Source organism: Onychomys torridus, chromosome X (genome assembly GCF_903995425.1).
Source record: "Onychomys torridus chromosome X, mOncTor1.1, whole genome shotgun sequence".
Classification (NCBI taxonomy): Eukaryota; Metazoa; Chordata; class Mammalia; order Rodentia; family Cricetidae; genus Onychomys; species Onychomys torridus.
In genome coordinates, this window is record NC_050466.1 from 125939821 (window position 1) to 125957096 (window position 17276).

Genomic DNA, 17276 nt, shown 5'->3' on the forward strand with positions numbered 1-17276 from the left:
TCCACCAACCTACTTGTGGCTTAATAGGGTAGGACCTGAAATGTTTGAGACTGAAAACAATTTCTCTTCAATCCCAAGGCAAAACTTACAAGTTAAGAAGAGGCATATACCCAGTGGTGAGGCAGGGAAGAAGCAAAGGATTCCAAAAGGGGAAAGACTGTGTAAGTCAATGAATAGGTGTTTTTTCACTATGGAATGAGAGATTGATAGCAGAGTTTAAACTGAGGCAGCTAGATGGGGAAAGGAAATAGCAAATAGAATGACAAAAAGCCACTTATTTCCTTAAGTTATTGTCCAGAAATGAGAAACTCCAATGCTTTCAGGTCTTTGCTTTCGTTTATGAGATTTTCTTTTCTGACTTCTGTGTTCTATTTGACCTTTTCCAACTCACCAGCCCTTCTAACCCAAAGCAGGACAGTGCCTTACTTTTCCATGAGAATTCTCTACTACCCTAGCTCCAAATACCCAAGATGGGGGAAAAACCATCTCTAATTCCAGAAGATTTTGACAGCAGTAAACCAAGAAACACTTCGATAGCCAATCTCACAGCAGCTTGGCCAAAGTGTGATCTCTGCATCGATCCTTAAAGAGGACATACGCAAAGCAATACTAAGAGGCTAGATGGAAAGAATAAATAAAGCCTTTGGTGTGATGGCTAAGGAAACTCCATTTTGTCCCCAAGGGAGATGCCTCGCTAACCAAAAAGGAAGCACGAAAAGTCAGTGACCTCTCCTTGCTCCAGGTGGCCATACTTTTAAAGAAGAGGAAATCTGCATGATTCCCAGAACAGTGAGTGGTACTACATGTGTGTTTTCAGTAGGGCAGATGCAGAAACATGGCAGCTTCTAAATTCCAGACTAGGAAAGAAATCCAGGAGCCTTAGCATTTTCTGTTGTTACAAATGAGGTCTTAGGTGACCTCTGACATATTTTAAATAACCAGGTCAATACTCAGCCTTTATTCTCTCATGGCTTGAAATCTAAACCATAGGACTATGGACTCTCCTACACCCCTATATGAGCTCCAAGACACCCTGACTTTAAAAAAAAATGTTCTATGTGCATTGGTGTTCTTCCTGCATGCATGCATGTCTGATCCCCTGGAACTGGAGTTATAGACAGTTGTGAGCTGCCATGTGGGTGCTGGGAATTTAACCTGGGTCCTCTGGAAGAGTAGCCAGTGCTCTAAAATGCTTAGCCATCTCTCAAATCCCAACCACGACCCTCACAGGAAACCAGTTTGAACCTAGAAGCTAAACCTCTTAATATAGTGAAGGCGATATATAAAAGAGGCCTAGATAAAGATCCAAGTGACTTCTGTTGACAAGAACAAGCTCCAGTCACCAGTTTAAAAAAAGAAAGAAAAGAGAAATAGCCAGTACCTTTTATTTCCATAGTGAAGAAAGTCAGTGAAGCTACGTTGTCATGGAGCTTCTGCTAGAAAAGTCTCTTAACACAGTTGTTCCTTAGGCAGCCTAGTCTCTTGAAATATTCTCATCATTGCAGAAGCTCATTAAGGACACATGGGCATGCTACTTCTCCCATCCAAAAGGTTTGTATTACTTCTTTGTTTTCTAAAAGGGAAACCCATGTGGAAGCAAATGTGAAAGGGAATGGTGAAACCTCTACCTAGAATATTGAAGAGACTGGGGATGCACACACAATTTTATACAAAACAAGCACTGTGTTACTTGCCTAAAACTTGGGCTGGATGATTCTAAGAAGTATCCAGGACATAGAAGCTATACACCCACTTTAGGATTCCTTGGTCACTCCCAACTGGAGAGGAGGAGAAAAGAGTTCCTGAACTTGGGTAAATCCAGTTAAGAAGTCTTTTAGAGCTCAATTAATTTTAATTACTTCCCAAAGAGCCTTGCTGTAAAGAAACCCACACGTACAGATCATGTTGTCCTAATTTCTGTTGTGGAAAACCACATAAATAGGCTACACAAAGAGCTAGAATATAATATAATGTATAAGATTACTGTGTGCTATTTTGGTACAAGTACAAAGAACCAATATTTAGTGGTATTCAGGGGACAATTTAGTGACAAAACTACTTGTTTATACTTGAATATTGTTTTCATCAGAGCAGCATGGCTATGGGGACATTGAGACTGAGGACAATTACAATTATCATATTTTAAAGAAATCGTTGTTAGTAGAAATGCTAGTGGGGCTAGTTTTTAAAATGAAAAAAAAAGTCATCTCAGAAAATCAGAATAAACAAAGCTATTGCTCTACATTTCTTATTTTCTCTGTTTTGGAAACAAGAAACAACTCCCTTATCCTGGGAGAAATAATGAGTGTGAAATGACATTGAAGGAAACTGATAAGGAAAAAAAGTAGTCATTTTCCATTCTACTTGGACAGAGCAGGAGATGGGGGGGTAATTTGGAAGGTGGGGCATCAACCCTCTGGTCCTCAATGCCTCCCTCTCTTTGGGGCTACCTGCAACCCATGAGGATGAAACAATAAAAATGTGAAGAGAAAGGACCAGATTAGGTTGCTGAGTGGCTTTTTTGCTGAGATCAACAAAGTAGCATATGGATCCAGGAGGCAACACGACCCTGGGAAAGAATTTTCAGGAGCCTCACAGAAGACAATACTGGCTAGTTGGAAAAGACCCTGGAATAAGAGCCAAGAGGTGTAGGTTCTAATCCCAACACTGCCAACAGGCAACTGTGCGACCTTGGGGTGAAATTACTTCTTTTTCTGCTTCTTGGCCTTAAGAAAATGAAGAGTTTGGAGCAGATGATGTGATCTTCAGCTTCCTTCCAGCTAGAAAATGCTATGATTCATTCTAGGCTAATACTAAGTCCATAAGGACACACAGCAGTCATGCTAATGGCTATCCTTTCCAAAACAGTTATGAGAAAAAAAGCTTTTCTCTCACTAATTCTAATTACCACTACTTATGAAGTTAGTTGTCAACCCAGCCCCTATATACACATTTCCCTTTTTGCCCCGATTTCTATTTCTGCAGGGAAGAAAAGTCAGGAGGTAGGAACAAGCAACATGGAGTGTGTGTGTGTGTGTGTGTGTGTGTGTGTGTGTGTGTGTAATAAAAAGGGAGACATTATGGAAAGTAGTGGCAAATGCTTGCTGACCGTGCATACTCAACACAATGGGTCTAAAGTGATAAAACTGGACATGAAGTAAGGGAGATATATGAGCCCAGTCAGTTCTGAAAAAAAAATTTACTTGAATATGAGCCAATTTTAAATGAAGTTATTGGAGATTTGAGCTTTGAACTATACCAAGCCCTGCCACATGAAGTAGCTGTAAAAACAAAATGTGTTCTTACATGTATATGTGCCTGCCTATAAATGAAAAATATTTGTAAAAGGTTTCCTCGTAGTTAGTTCAAAGATGGACAGAAAGGGCACTATTGTTATAGAAGAATGTCTGTTCCAAGAACATTCTAAAGAAAATATGTCCATAGTATTTTCTAGTAGCGTATATGCCACAAGTAAGAAAATACATAGAGAACTACTGAGAAGACTGGGCATGAGGAACTTTGAATTTTCTCTGCTAGTAGGTCATTAAGCTGTCTGGATATTCATGTTCTCATCTTAAATACAGACAGGGCACTAGAAGCGATTTGCTGAAAGACCGACATAGAGTGTGTTGGAGGACCTGGCCCAGAGATTAAAAATAGACCTCCCACCATAATTTCTATCCATCCCCAATAATGAATTTGCCCTAATTAACTCAAATGTTCTGGGAGGCACTAAGAACACACTGAGCTTCTAGAATGAAATGGGGGCTAAGTCAAATGGGCTTCTTAATCATTTCATGTGGGTATACAAATAAAGAAAGGGCAAGAGCAGAACCTCATCATTTTTGGTTCTTCAATGGCCAGTTTAACCAGAAACCAGAACTCCCATCATCTCAATTCTCCTGAACCAACAAAAAAACAATGTTTCTTGTAATCTTGTAATGAAGGACATCTGAAGATTATCAAGGGGCTCTCTAACTACCCTTCCATCCTATTTTCCCCTGCACATCAGCAATGCCACCGAGTCACCATCAATCCATGTTGAGTTGTCCTGCAGTATTTCTTAATTATGAAGCAGCCTAGACACACACACACACACACACACACACACACACACACACACACACACACGAACCTCACACTCATTCTATTTAGAATGGAGGGACTACTGCATATCATTCAGAAGCCAAACATCGTGGCTTTGAACGATGCATCTTTCAAACTACCTGAACAAACAATTACAAAGAAATAAAGGAAATCTCCCTATCTATTAAAATCAAACACAGACTTGGCATGCATGGCTTTCACCTAAATTTAGTTGTCTTGGCTATTATGGGCTATGATTACAGACAAAAATCAGTGTTATAAACCTCAAAGACTGAGAGTTATTTCAAGTGATTAATCCTTAATAAAGAGAAATCCTTTCTAATGTTAAAGACACGTGAAACGTCTCTGTATCTTCAGTATGAAATATTAGGATTATCGATAAAAAAGAGTTACTTAAAATATGCCATAACATTTCATTTAAAATATAATTAGGATGTCTGGTCCACGTTGAAATTATTACTGTAAGTGTAACTGTTAAAAAGGTATCAAAAGACTGATTCTATTGAATTGGCCTCTAGTCATTGTGTTTTCTCCTGGAGTTTTCTGTTTGGCAGTGAGAGCGTGGTTTCTAAACTACAGTATTCTTCTGCATTTTTTTGGTAAATTTTCTGCTTGTGTTTTTTAGACAAAGGAAAAAATCACCAGTTTATAAAAAAGGAGCCTGAAGAGTTTTGCTCCTGAAATACAGACTTGAGTTTTTATAAAAAGGATATGGTTTCTTGCTATAAAAAGCGACCAAAAGGTGTCAGACCTGAAAACAAAATCTCACAGTGTTTGTAGGGTTGGTTGTTTACAAGGCATTCAATAGAACAGAGCTAGATGGATACCATACTATTCATGTACTAACTTTGTTGGAAAGCCTCCTGGAGGAACCATATATGTGACATCACTTGCCCAAACTCATCAATTGATTCCAAATGTCCCCAATAGAGGAGTTGACCAGGAATCCACTGTGCTTTATAAATCCTACTGAAATGTGGGCAGTTTTCCACCCAATTCTGCCTCATCTCCTTCAGCTAGCCCTATACAATAGCCCTAAGTACATGGTGTCACATTATAAGTAGCTGGTGTTTCTCCTCCTTGACAGACAGGATTAGTGCTAGACAATACACTGGAGGCTCAATTAAGAGCAGAGAGCCAAGCCAAGGATCTGACTTGCCACCCTCCTGACATCCTCCAGCATTTTGAAGATACAGAGGCAAGGGACACTTAGGTTTTTCACATCCAGATCTGCATATGAATGTTTCCCCCACACACAAACATTTTAAGTGATATGTATGTAAACAGCCTTCCACGTAAGAAAGACTACTATCTGAACAAATTGAGTGGGGAAAATACAAAGGCCCCTAAGCATTCAGTAGAAAGGTCATGGACTAGCACATTTGGCAGTTCTGGAAAGTCACTCAAAAGGATGGTTATCAATCTATTTCTCATAATTGGTAATTGTGAATTAGTGGCCCAGAGGAGAAGTCACAAGAAAATAAACCCTATGTACTACAGAGTGTTTTGAAAAATAACAACAACAACAACAACAACAACAAAAATGTTTAAGCACCAATAGCCTTGTTGGTCACTTGAGCGAAAGCATTCTGCTTTAGTGATAGGTTTTTTTATAGCCTATCATCTTTCACATGGAATCGCCAAGTGAATCAGAGTCATCCAATGACAGCGGCAGGTACAAGTCCTGTAAGAAGAGAAGACACAAAGTTAACTCTCCTGTACTCAGTACCTTGAGATTTGAAGTGGTTTTAGTTGTTTGAAATAGTATTTTCTAGTTTTTACTTTAAAATGATTAATACATCTACAAGGAGCTTTAAAAGTGTAGGAAGAGGTAGCCCTGTGTTACATCAATATGTTCCTTACTCAACTTCCTCTAAAAGTTAATGTCCTTGCAGGTTGGTATGTTCTCATTTGATTATGGATGTGTGTGTGTGTGTGTGTGTGTGTGTGTGTGTGTAAGAATTACAATGTGGAGGAAGCAACAGAAGTACAAAAACCCCTTATAAAATTGGACTGAAGCAAAGTAATGGACAGTAGAACTGAATCTCTAACTGGATTTAGTTCTCAAGCCCATGCCTACGGTGAAAATTGCTCACAGACAAAAGCATCTTTGAGATGCAGACTCACACAAGTGTGTCGTGGGGCTCTGAAATCTTGATCCTTCATAAATATTATAACACTCTCAAAAACAACATTTTCAGAACTCTGGAAATGAATGAAAGGCTTATAACAAAACAAGAAGCATTTATTCAAGAAAAATGGCTGAGTTTAAATAAGACTACTAAGATTTTTGGTTTCCTGGCTTGCTCTGTTTTCATTTTCCCTCTGCCAAACTCCACAGTATCTTTGAAAACTAGCAACCTCCACTATTCATCAGAACTGCAACCTAAGAGCCACTGAGTAACACAGTTGTGTTGAGAGAATCAGCAATGTCTTATTTCCAAAGAATTGTCATCTTGACCTGAGTAGGAGCCTTCTGGAAAATCCTTCTCACAGAGTTCTCCTTTATTTCATTTGATTCAGATAGAACACTTGCTGCAGTCAGCATTTTCAAGAAGCATTAATCGATACAATTGTTTAAAAATTATTTCAGAGCGAGGCTTGGTGTCATGTTGCATGCCTTTAACCCCAGCACTTGAGAGACAGAGGTAGGCAGATATTCCTGAGTTTGGGAGCTGCCTGATCTTTACAGCAGATGCCAGGTAGCCAGGGCAACATTGTGACACCCTGTCTCAAAAATAATGGCTTTCCATAAAGTGTGCATGTGTCCAGGGGTAAAAATTGGGGTAAATAAAATGTCTAAAAACCCTATGAGAAAAAGCTGTAAAAATTAGCAGTCCATGGAGAACTTTGAAACTCTCTAACATATATTCCTGGGAATTCAAGTGGCCAGCTACATGTTGGTGACTGAGTGCATGCTCAGTAAAAACCCAGGATGGTCCTAATCTGTCAGCCCCAGATGACTCTGAAGCCCCTTTCAAGCAGCAAGTAAAGGCTTTAGTACAGTCATCAAGCACCTGATAGATTGTTGAAATCATGACCCAGCATTCACACAGACCATCAGCAACAAAATCTTACTGGATCTAAACATTTTAGAAAATCCTATCGAATCCAAATTTTTACTATAAGAAATAAATACAGACATCCCCAACCAAACATGAATACAGAGTTCACCACTGGCATACTTGTCCTACAACAAATATTAAAGAGAGTCACTCAAGGGGCTATAATAATAATTCAGACCCACATTAATAAAAAAATCAATAGGGCAACTTTGAAAATACATTCCAGAGACTGTGTACACAAGATTTTATAATTCTTTTCTTTTAATGTTGATTGAAAATGTATTTATATTTTATCATATATATTTGACTTTTACAACATAAGGTTATGGGATACATATAAATAATAAAAGTAGTTAAACTAGAGAAGCAAATATCTATGGAATCATATAGTTCTTTTCTTGTATAAGAAGGGTAACTAAATAAACTTCCTTCATAGTAGTTTTATTAAATTCAGCCACTTTGTAGATTAGATTTGTATATTTGTTCATATAGCTTGTCTATTATGTTATATCTGATGATTTGTACGTCCCATTTTCTCCACCCATCTAGTCCTTCTGGTAATCTCTGTTCTATTCTCCATCTCTAGGTGTTTGATTTTTTTTCTTTAAAAAAATTCCACACATAAGTGAGATCATGCAATAGTTTTCTTTCTGTGTCTGGTTTATTTCAAATGACAACTGTACGATCTGGTAATTACAAAAATGTGTTGATGGACATTTTGTGTATAAAGACATAATTTGTATGTTTATAAGAGGCCAAAAGAGGGGGGAAAGAAATGGTGCTACCCTGTGGCAAAAATTTTAGACAGAATTTAAATAAAGCTGGTATTAATCTAGATTGTATTAAGATAGCAATTAAACAATTGAATGTTGAGCTGAATGCTGAAGCCCAGGGCTTCGATGGGGTAAAAGTATCCAATGGCCTTTAAATTATTCACAGGCTTTATGTATTTCCTTAGAAATATCTCTGCCTTTCAGTATTCATCTCATGTCTTGCCTTTTAACACAATTGAAGAAAACAAAATGCAGTTACTGAGCTCATAGTTCATAAGATTTTAGAACTAGGACAAAGAAAGATCTTGTAGTCCTTCCCAAGACCCTAAGGACTTACTTATTGGCCTTCGATCTCATGATTATATTCATTATTCAATTTGAGCTATTGAAATGTTCAGTTGGGTTACCTATCTTAATTTCATCAGATTCTGTTTCACATATACTGGTGTAATGTTCTTAAGGGGACTACATGTATTTATAAATACAATTTCTGGAAGCATTGGCCCTTCCTTTCACCATCAGAAATTTTATTTTCCCCTAATAACAAATTTGCTTTAAGTTTAATAGTTTTCTAATATTTAGATTGCCACCATAGCTTTTAGTTACAGTATACTTTGTATGTTAGATCTGTATGTTATTCACCCAATTTATCTGCTACTTTACATGTTTTGATCTATGTCTTCCTATTTCCTTCATAGCTTTTTCCTGTGTTTCTACTCACAGCATATTTATAACTTCCCATCTATATTGCTTCTGTTTCAGACAGCATAAAGATGGGTCATGCCTTCAAAAAAACTATTCTGGAAATCACAGGTTTTTAATTTGAGCCCGTGATTGATCTATTACTATTTAATCTACTAATATTTAAAGTAATTACTGGTAAATAGGAATTATATCAGGTATCTCACTCCTTTCTGTCTTGTCTCTTTTGCTCAGTATTCAGTTCTCGGTTTTGTGTTAAATGCATATTGTCTGACATTGTTGATTGGTTTTAGCTAGCTTTATCTTTTATATGTAAGTGTTATCTAATTATAATCGTTTGCTTGGTTGGTGGAAATAATTATACTAGATTATTGTTGCAGACTTTACCTCCAAAGAAATGAGGAGAGGCTAAGGGGTAGAACTGTGAAAACTCTACTTGCAATTGCTGTGACTTAGAAAGAGTAAAGATTTAGGCCATGGAGAGAATCCATAGGAATAAACTAGGTATGAACTGCTTCCATACCTCTATTAATTCATTTGATATTCAAAGCCTGGGGGGGGGGGTTGTAAGGGAAGAACAATGTTCAGGAAAAGTAATTACCTCAGCATTCTGTGTTTGTTGATTGATATGTAGAAATACAGAAACACACATATTGTTTAACAATACAAATAATTTGCACCTGAAATTCATTTGCCTAGTCCCTTGGAGATCTACAGAACAAAATGTTTGTAACAAATACAGCTGTGCTGGCAATACTAGCGCATTAGAGAAAACAAAAAGTTGGTCTTTGGTCCAAGGAGCTTATAGTCCAAAAGAAATCAGGATGGACTTTGGGGAAACCTAGCTTCTAGTTAAGCCTACTATTTTTCCAACACACCCTGTGCTTTCTTGATGGGATAGCATTGCTCTTACTGATCTTTGAAAGCTTGTGTGCTGCCTCATCAGCCCTTTCAAAGCTTATCTAGCCTCCAAGATCCCAGTTAACCATCACCTGTCTGAAGTCTTTGCCAGTTCCCACCTTCCTTGGGTCCCCACCAAATGTCCTTCCCACCCTGTTTTGTGTTTCCCTTCTATTATCTAAAGCCACATATATTTAAGTTAATTGTGCCTGTGATATCAGGATCAGGCCCCTACTTTGTTCATCAAACTGTCTTTCTGACCACTGCTAGGATGGAAAAAGAAATGTGCAGATAGAAGTAAGTGTATATTTAAATGGTGTTAGTTATATGTTCAGGTACTATGTCAGATATATTTTCATTGCCATTTTGCAGAAAATTCTTCAAGTTTAGTACTGTGGGTGAAATCACTAATCTGAAAATCATTTTAATTAAATCAAGGAGTTTTTATTTGTTTCTGTATTTTTAAACATCTTTTACCAGTTATTACCTCCAAAAGCAGTCTTCAATAAATATTTGTTACATCATACTGAGGCTGTCATTAATCTCTTAACTTTTGCCCTCATCTGTAAAATGGGAAGGCTTATCTATCTGTCCTTTCTCTTTCACAGGGATATTTCAAGGATAAGCAGGAACATGGCTTGTGAAAGGTTAAAGCAGTATAGAAATATAAAATGAAATGTTGTTCTCATTAACTACCTTAAGATGTACTGTGTGTCCATACTGCAGCACTTGAGTATGCGGACTTTGGCTAACCCCATTGCAGCTGCATTAAAGAGGATTCTCTATGAGCTGCCTAAGAGAAGCCAAGCATCTGATTACAGCTTAGAGCCCCAGCACAGCAATCAAAAGTTACCAAGGGGATGCTAAGACTTCAAGATTGTTTCCAATTGCATAGGAGGAAAGAGATTGCCTTGGCCACCTGCTTCCTGTCTCCACCATGACTCACACTTTTCAGGTCCACTTGGACAGAAGTTCACATGAGATCTGCTCTGGCCACTGCCCAGGGAGATTGGTGATTCTAAGGCTCAGGTAGCAAGCAGAGTGAAAGGACAGATGCAAAGCTCGGACCTAAGATTTGGACGGACTAAATCAAGGTCACAACCAACTTTTAGCTTATTCCAAAAAAATCAGCTCAATCTCCATCTTTGACCATGTAAATGTGAAGTCATTGTTTCCTGATAAGATTCACAGAAAGGGATGTACATCTTCATTTCTAGAATGTACTGTACTGAAAGATAAAATCTCAGGAACCTTTCCAGATCAAAAAAAAATACAGCCAGATAAATGTAATATTTGATCCTAGATAAGATTCTGGAGCAGAAAAATATGTCACTGAGGCAATTGATAAAATTTGAATACAAACTATAACAGTTTTATGTCTTTTTTGATTAAATTTCATGATGTTGAAAATTGTGCCATGGTTATAAACCATTGTTGTCCTAAGGAAATACATTGGATTTTTTCAGAGTAATAGGGCAAGTACTTGCAACTTAATCTCAAATGACTCAGAAAAAATGGCAAAAAGTAAAGGTTATATGTGTTCTTATACATGAACAGAAATAAAAAGAGAGCACAGGAAACAAGGTAATTTGAACAAAACAGAAATTACTGATAAATGTGCATAAAAAGAATACAGGGACTTTATTATTACAATTCATCTTTAAGTTTGATGAGGTAGAAAATGTTTTTAAAGTAATATTATATCAGAATCTAAATGTATATTTAATTTGAAAGTTTAAGTAGAAAAATATGGTATAATTTATTAACCTGTGTTTGTTTTTTGTCTTAAGAAAAATTAATCTTAAGAATACAATACACTGAGAATTCTACAGAGAAAATAACAGTACCAGATCTGACAATGCTGCTACTCATGAGCTTTGTCTAGTTGTTCAGTGACTAAAGTTGTTTACAGACTGTGTGAAACAATAAAAAAGTCACAAGTGTCTACAAGTCCAACCAGGAGAAACAAATTTGATAATGCCAAAACTCACCTGAAGGATTTACAAATAATGAGTCCTCAACCTAATGAACTGGGTTACAAGTGTGCAGAGAAAATGCCCAAACTGCATCTGGAAAGGTCAATGGAAAGTGCTGGTGGAAAGCACACTTCCCAGAAAGGTAGTTGCAGAAAGGCATAGGGTGAAAGTATAATAAGAAGCAATGTAGTTTTAGAAGGATCTTCATGACACTGAAACAGTGGAGACAGGTTGTTTCTATCTTGTAATGTATATATTAACAAATTTAGCTACTTAGCAAATAACCAAAAACTGACTGTAAAGTGGTTTTCATCCATCTTACAATCTCCTTGTAACACAGACTACAGAGACAGTTGAGCATATTCTGAAATCCAGTAGGTCAAGAAGGATTATCCAAAGGTTCTTGTCAGAATCAATATAAGAAAAAAAAGTGGTCATTAGAGGGAAGGAATGGGCATTATCAAAAACAGGGCATGCAAAAGGGCATGCAAATTAAACAGGAAACTAAAAGCATGCTGTAAAGAAAGATAATGACAAGACCTATCAGATAGTGTTATGCTATGAAATTTTTTAAAAGTTACACTGTGTGCATGTGTGTGTGTGTGTGTGTGTGTGTGTGTGTGTGTGTGTGTGTGTGTGTACTTTCCTGTACCACAGAACACACATAGAGTTCAGAGGTAAAAATGGTCCCCAAGGCCATTGGTAAAATATTTGTTTGCTTTCTGCATACACTGCACATGAATCTTCCTAGTAATGAAGAATGCACACAGTAAAACTAGCCTCCATTTGTTCATTGATGTCCTGCATATCTGAAGAGAGTAACTCACCACAACCTTTAAAAAATGGTAATGTATGTTTGTGTCTGAGCATAAGCATGTCCATCACATGTGTGCAGTACTTATGCAGGTTAGAAGAGGGCATCAGATCCCCCAGAACTAGAATTATTGTGAACCACATGGTATGGGTGCTGGGAACTGAACCTAGTCCTCTAGAATAGCAGTACATACTCTTAACTACTGAGCCATCTCCCCAGCCCCAACTCAGTGCAACTTTTAACTACTATATTTATATTATATCCATTGGCTGGTGCCTAATGACATAAGGTACCCTCAGCACCCCCTTTGCTAGATGTTGGAATTGGTGGGGCAAGTGCCTGTGGTTTCTTTTCTATCATTACTTCAGAATAAATATTTTAGGTCTTAGTACCACTTTGGATGAAATGCTGAAACGTAACTGAAAAAATGTCAAAATTGAGGGTTAGAGAAATCAATAAAACTGACTCCAGGCTTGTTCTCTGCAGGAATTCTTGGGACTTCAACTTAATGAAGTCAACAAAAGTGAGTTCTGACTTCAAAATATGCTGTTGAAGTACAGTGGATGAGCAAATCTCTATGCAGCCTTTTAAAAAACTCTGAGTGCAAAGGGGTTTAGTAAGGTATAAGAGACATAATACCTTGTGCTTCCGCAGACTTCCTGGACTTGTGGGTGTAGAGATAGGAGACTGCTTCGATTTGGGTGTTGACAGCTGACTGCTGGAAGTTCCATTTGCTAACCCAAGGCAAGAGAAAGGGAAAGAATGAAAACCAATAGCATATAAAGAACAGCTTCTTTCTCCTCCTAAGACACTACGAGCATTCAAACAATCTACAAAGTCAAGCAAATTATTTGATAGACTTAAACCAAAGTGAAAAGAAACACATTCTTCAAATGCCCTAGGAACTGCCATCCTCAGTTAATGTGGTCCAGCACAGGGCAAGGTATCCATAACCCTCACCCTGCCCAGTGCTTCTCAGTAACAGGGATCTATTTCTTTTCAAAACTTTTTCATTTTAATCACCAGGTTTGATCCTTACATCTCTGGGAGGCTGTTTGAGAAAGCATTATTTGACTTTAATTTTTGCAGTAAGAAAGATAAGATACAGAGAACGCATGTGCCTTCCATTAAGGGGAAGAAATATGAGCACTTTGGGCTAGGATATATCTGCTTTGGAGTCAGTTGAATGAGACTGATGTACAACAGACCCACTATCAATCTCCACCATTTCTTATTCACTTCCTCTTCCTTTACTACCATGTCCTGGTGAAAAGAACAGCAGGAAAGAAACAGAAATCAGGAAAGAACAGAAGGAAGGAAACTGTCGGAAAGAAGAAGGAAATAAATTAGAGGAGCAGAAGAAAGTCAATTTGAAAGAAAACCTCGAATGGCCAAAAATGGAGCAGAAGAGAGAATTAAAAATAGTGGACAAGAAAGATAAAAGGTTTAAAAACTGAGGACAGAGCAAAATGCATAGAGACACAGAAATTAATTCTAGGTAATTGTGAACAACATCAACGTACAACCCCAATCTGTCTCCAGTCAAGAAGATGATAGAAATGAGATGATTGAGTTTTTAACATCTCGGTGTTCCACTGCAATTTCAAGCTGTTTTCTATCCTCCTGCTAATGAGCACTTTTAATATGAAAAAAGGAAAGGTGTCACATCAAAATGTGATAATTAAATGGTTTTCCATGACATGTTCTGCTTTCTCATGCTGAAATATTTTTTAATCATAGGACCTGTATTGCTAGAAAGTTATTCTGAAGTATTCTATTAAAACAGGGAGAAGTATCTCAGAGGTGTATAGTGGAGTGAAACATAGGGAGAGAGTCAAAAGATAGTCTAAGAATATTGGAGTTAGTCCCACAGATATGGCTTAAACTTCTATATCATGGATATTCCCTGAGTATATACCTCCTCTCCACCATTTATGATAACATTTCCCTAGTTTTGAAAGCATCCCATCCATGGAAGACACAGAAGCACAGAAGCTGCACCATTATAGAGGTTGCTGAGATTATTCATGCTCAAATGAGGTGAACAATGACCACTTGTGATCCCACTGACTTCTCCTTGAGAAGCTTTCCTATCTGTCATTCATACCATTAGACAATAGCCATGGAACATCACCTATAAGAGAGGCAAAGATTAGATATTTGGACTTGAGAAATAAATACATTACTTCCTGGGGGGAGGAAAGCAAGGATTAAGTAAAGTACACATGTGGATAAAGGCGTGCCAGGATATTATTAGAGCCCAAAGGACAGAATTTGAAGTAAGAGGATTTGGAAGCAAACAGGAAGCAACAGTGAGCATTTTGAAAACTGAATCTAGATGAGGTAAATGTCGGGAGACTGAAGGTGGACTTGTCGCTATTGGAGCCTAGAAGAGGGGAGAGGTGGAAGGAAGTTGGATGTTTTTGCTAATGGTTGGGAGCTTTGTTTTTGAGTCACATTAAGTCTGCATTAAGTCATGATAACTGTGGCAAACTCTATAACTAACTATAATCCATAGTGTGTTTTAAATTTGTTCATATCAATAAAGCTATGTTTAAGAAAATAAATAGAAACTAGCTAAGTACAGAGGGGGAGAAAGCATACTCTAGGCATTACAATTGCACCAGAAGACAAGAAGGTGTGAAAGAATACAGTGTGTTTCCAACATGCAAGTAGCTCACAATGGCTCAAGAGTAGGGTCACAGAAGGGATGTTCAAACAAGTACAGCTGAAGACTAAGGATGTGAGCAAGATTTTGGTTGGTCTTTCGTGTGACCCACTAAGACATTTAGGGTGGCTCTAGAGCAGTGGAATAGGCCTGTAGTCTCAGCACTTGAGAGTCTGAGGCAGGAAGATTACAAGTTTAAGGCCAATGTGAGCAACTTAGCAGAATCTCAGGATTTTTTTTTTCAGCAATTTAAGGTCTGGAGAAGTAACTCAGTAGTCCCAGGCTTATTTTCCAGTCCATAAAATAAAAGTTTGGGTTTGATTGCTAAAGGAAAGTCTCACGAGCATTTTAAACTGAAATGTATACAAACAAGTTTAAATTTAAAAACTTGTTCCAGTCTCTGAAATGGGTTCAGAGCAGAAGCAGACATAACATAAAAGATACAGCAGTAGGCAATTAGTGCCTATAGCTCCAACTAAGGGAATAGGAAGGGAAAAGGGGATTATTGTGTAGAGTTTTAGATGGCAGTATAGAGCATTGTGTTCACTTCTCCTGTAAGTCATCCTCCAAATAAAGGATGTTACTTGTGCCAAAATTCAGTGCTTAAGTACAAGACTTTGCTTTTTGGCAATTAAATGACATATTCCAAGAAAGTTAAGAGTCTGAGGTTCTGCAACAAGTCACTTATTCTCTATAGGAAGGAAATGAAGGAGTTAATAGTTAAAAGAATTAATGGACTGTCTACATTGCCCAAAGGCTTTCCCAGAAGAACCTGGCAAAAGCTTCCAGAATAAGGAGCAATCCTAGAGATCTATGTAAACTGACATAGTAGGGTCTCCCCCAAAATGCTCTAGCTTGAGATCTGAGCACTAATAAGATGTATGAAGACATTCCTGGATTACATTTGGGCATTTATTCCATATGGCTGCTATATAATCTACACATTCCCCTTTTCTCACATTCATTAGTCCCCCACCTATGAAGGGTGGCTGCTCTACCCCGACATTAAAATTGTCCTCTTCTATTTTCATGTTTATCTGGCAATGAACTCAGTTTTCATTGACTGACTACAGAGCTGAGTATTCAGGTTCTTCAGAAACTCTTTTCAACCAACAAATTCAGAGGTAGTACACAAATATACACTACATACGTGCTTTTCTGTGTATTCTCTGCATATGGGGCTTAAATGCTTTTATACAGGAGTTATATACTGTTTTCATATCCCTACCATACTGGACCCATCTTAAGATATTTGTAAATAAAATCCCTTACCATTGACCTTCTACAAGCATGGACATCAGTTTCTCATAATTTAACTACCATGTCCTACATTGTTGAAGAACTGAAAATAGTCTCCCATATTGTCTCAGAATATGTTGATGGGATAAAATTTGAAAATGAACACAGGAATGAGAAACTTGTAGATGTGAACTGGCAAACTGAAGGAACCCCAGTACTTAAAGAACGGATCAAAACTGGATTTACATACACATTTTGTCTTCAGACTATGAGAAAAACTTTGAAATGATACCATTTGGTATGGATCCTAGAGCAAATTCTTACAAATATCAAATAAAAGAAGAAGCAGGATGTAGTGTAGATAAGGTCTGGTGAACTTGGTGTGTGCTTTTGGACTGGCAAATCCTTAAAGAACAGAGGTTCTCAATATGTGGGTGGTGACCATTTTGGGTCACAACAGTAGCAGAATGACAGTTATGAAATAGCAATGAAATGATTTTGTGCTTGCGGGTCACTAGAACATGAGGAACCGTATTAAAGGGTCTCAGCATTAGGAAGGTTGAGAAGCACTGTTATAGAAAGAGCATCATGTTGCCTTTCTTGAGAGTGAATGGGAGTTGCACTACTGATTGATAACCTTCCTTTTCCCTTACTATCTTCCTTAGCTCTCTAGTGATCGAGGAACACCTTGGAAAGGATTCTTCTCCCTCACTGACTCTTGTCTTTCCTATTCCTCTTCAGAATCACAAAACTGTCTCACTGCTCTCAGCTTTATACATAGACCAAATCCTTTCATTTCTTCTTTTAGTAGAATTCCTTTTTTCCCTTTTGCAATGAGGTGTGTCATATTCATTTCAACCTCTTTGGCTACCTTACCAATATTTTCAAAAATAAGGTTATTCGTTTACTAGGTGTCTATGATGAGTTAACCACAGAACCATCAACCCTCTCCCTGACCCATACACATTTACTCCATGTAAAGAAAGCAGAGCCAAGATTTGGGTGTACAGATTTCTGATTCCAAAGCCTCTT

At 37.7% G+C, this 17276-nt stretch overlaps 1 protein-coding gene across 5 annotated transcripts in view; it reads right to left on the minus strand.

The window, feature by feature from the left end:
• Positions 1-1137: 1137 nt before the first annotated feature.
• Positions 1138-17276, minus strand: part of Dcx (doublecortin) — a 77358-nt gene continuing 61219 nt past the window's right edge. For 3 of the 5 annotated variants that reach the window (XM_036174895.1, XM_036174894.1, XM_036174892.1), the window contains exons 6-7: positions 12974-13071; positions 1138-5791 (exon numbers count right to left, since the gene is read on the minus strand). In XM_036174895.1, coding sequence (XP_036030788.1) covers positions 5735-5791; positions 12974-13071 — 155 coding nt within the window. In that variant the 3' untranslated portion in view covers positions 1138-5734. The remainder of the gene's footprint in view (positions 5792-12973; positions 13072-17276) is intronic. The other 2 variants (XM_036174896.1, XM_036174893.1) reach the window with 1 other exon arrangement.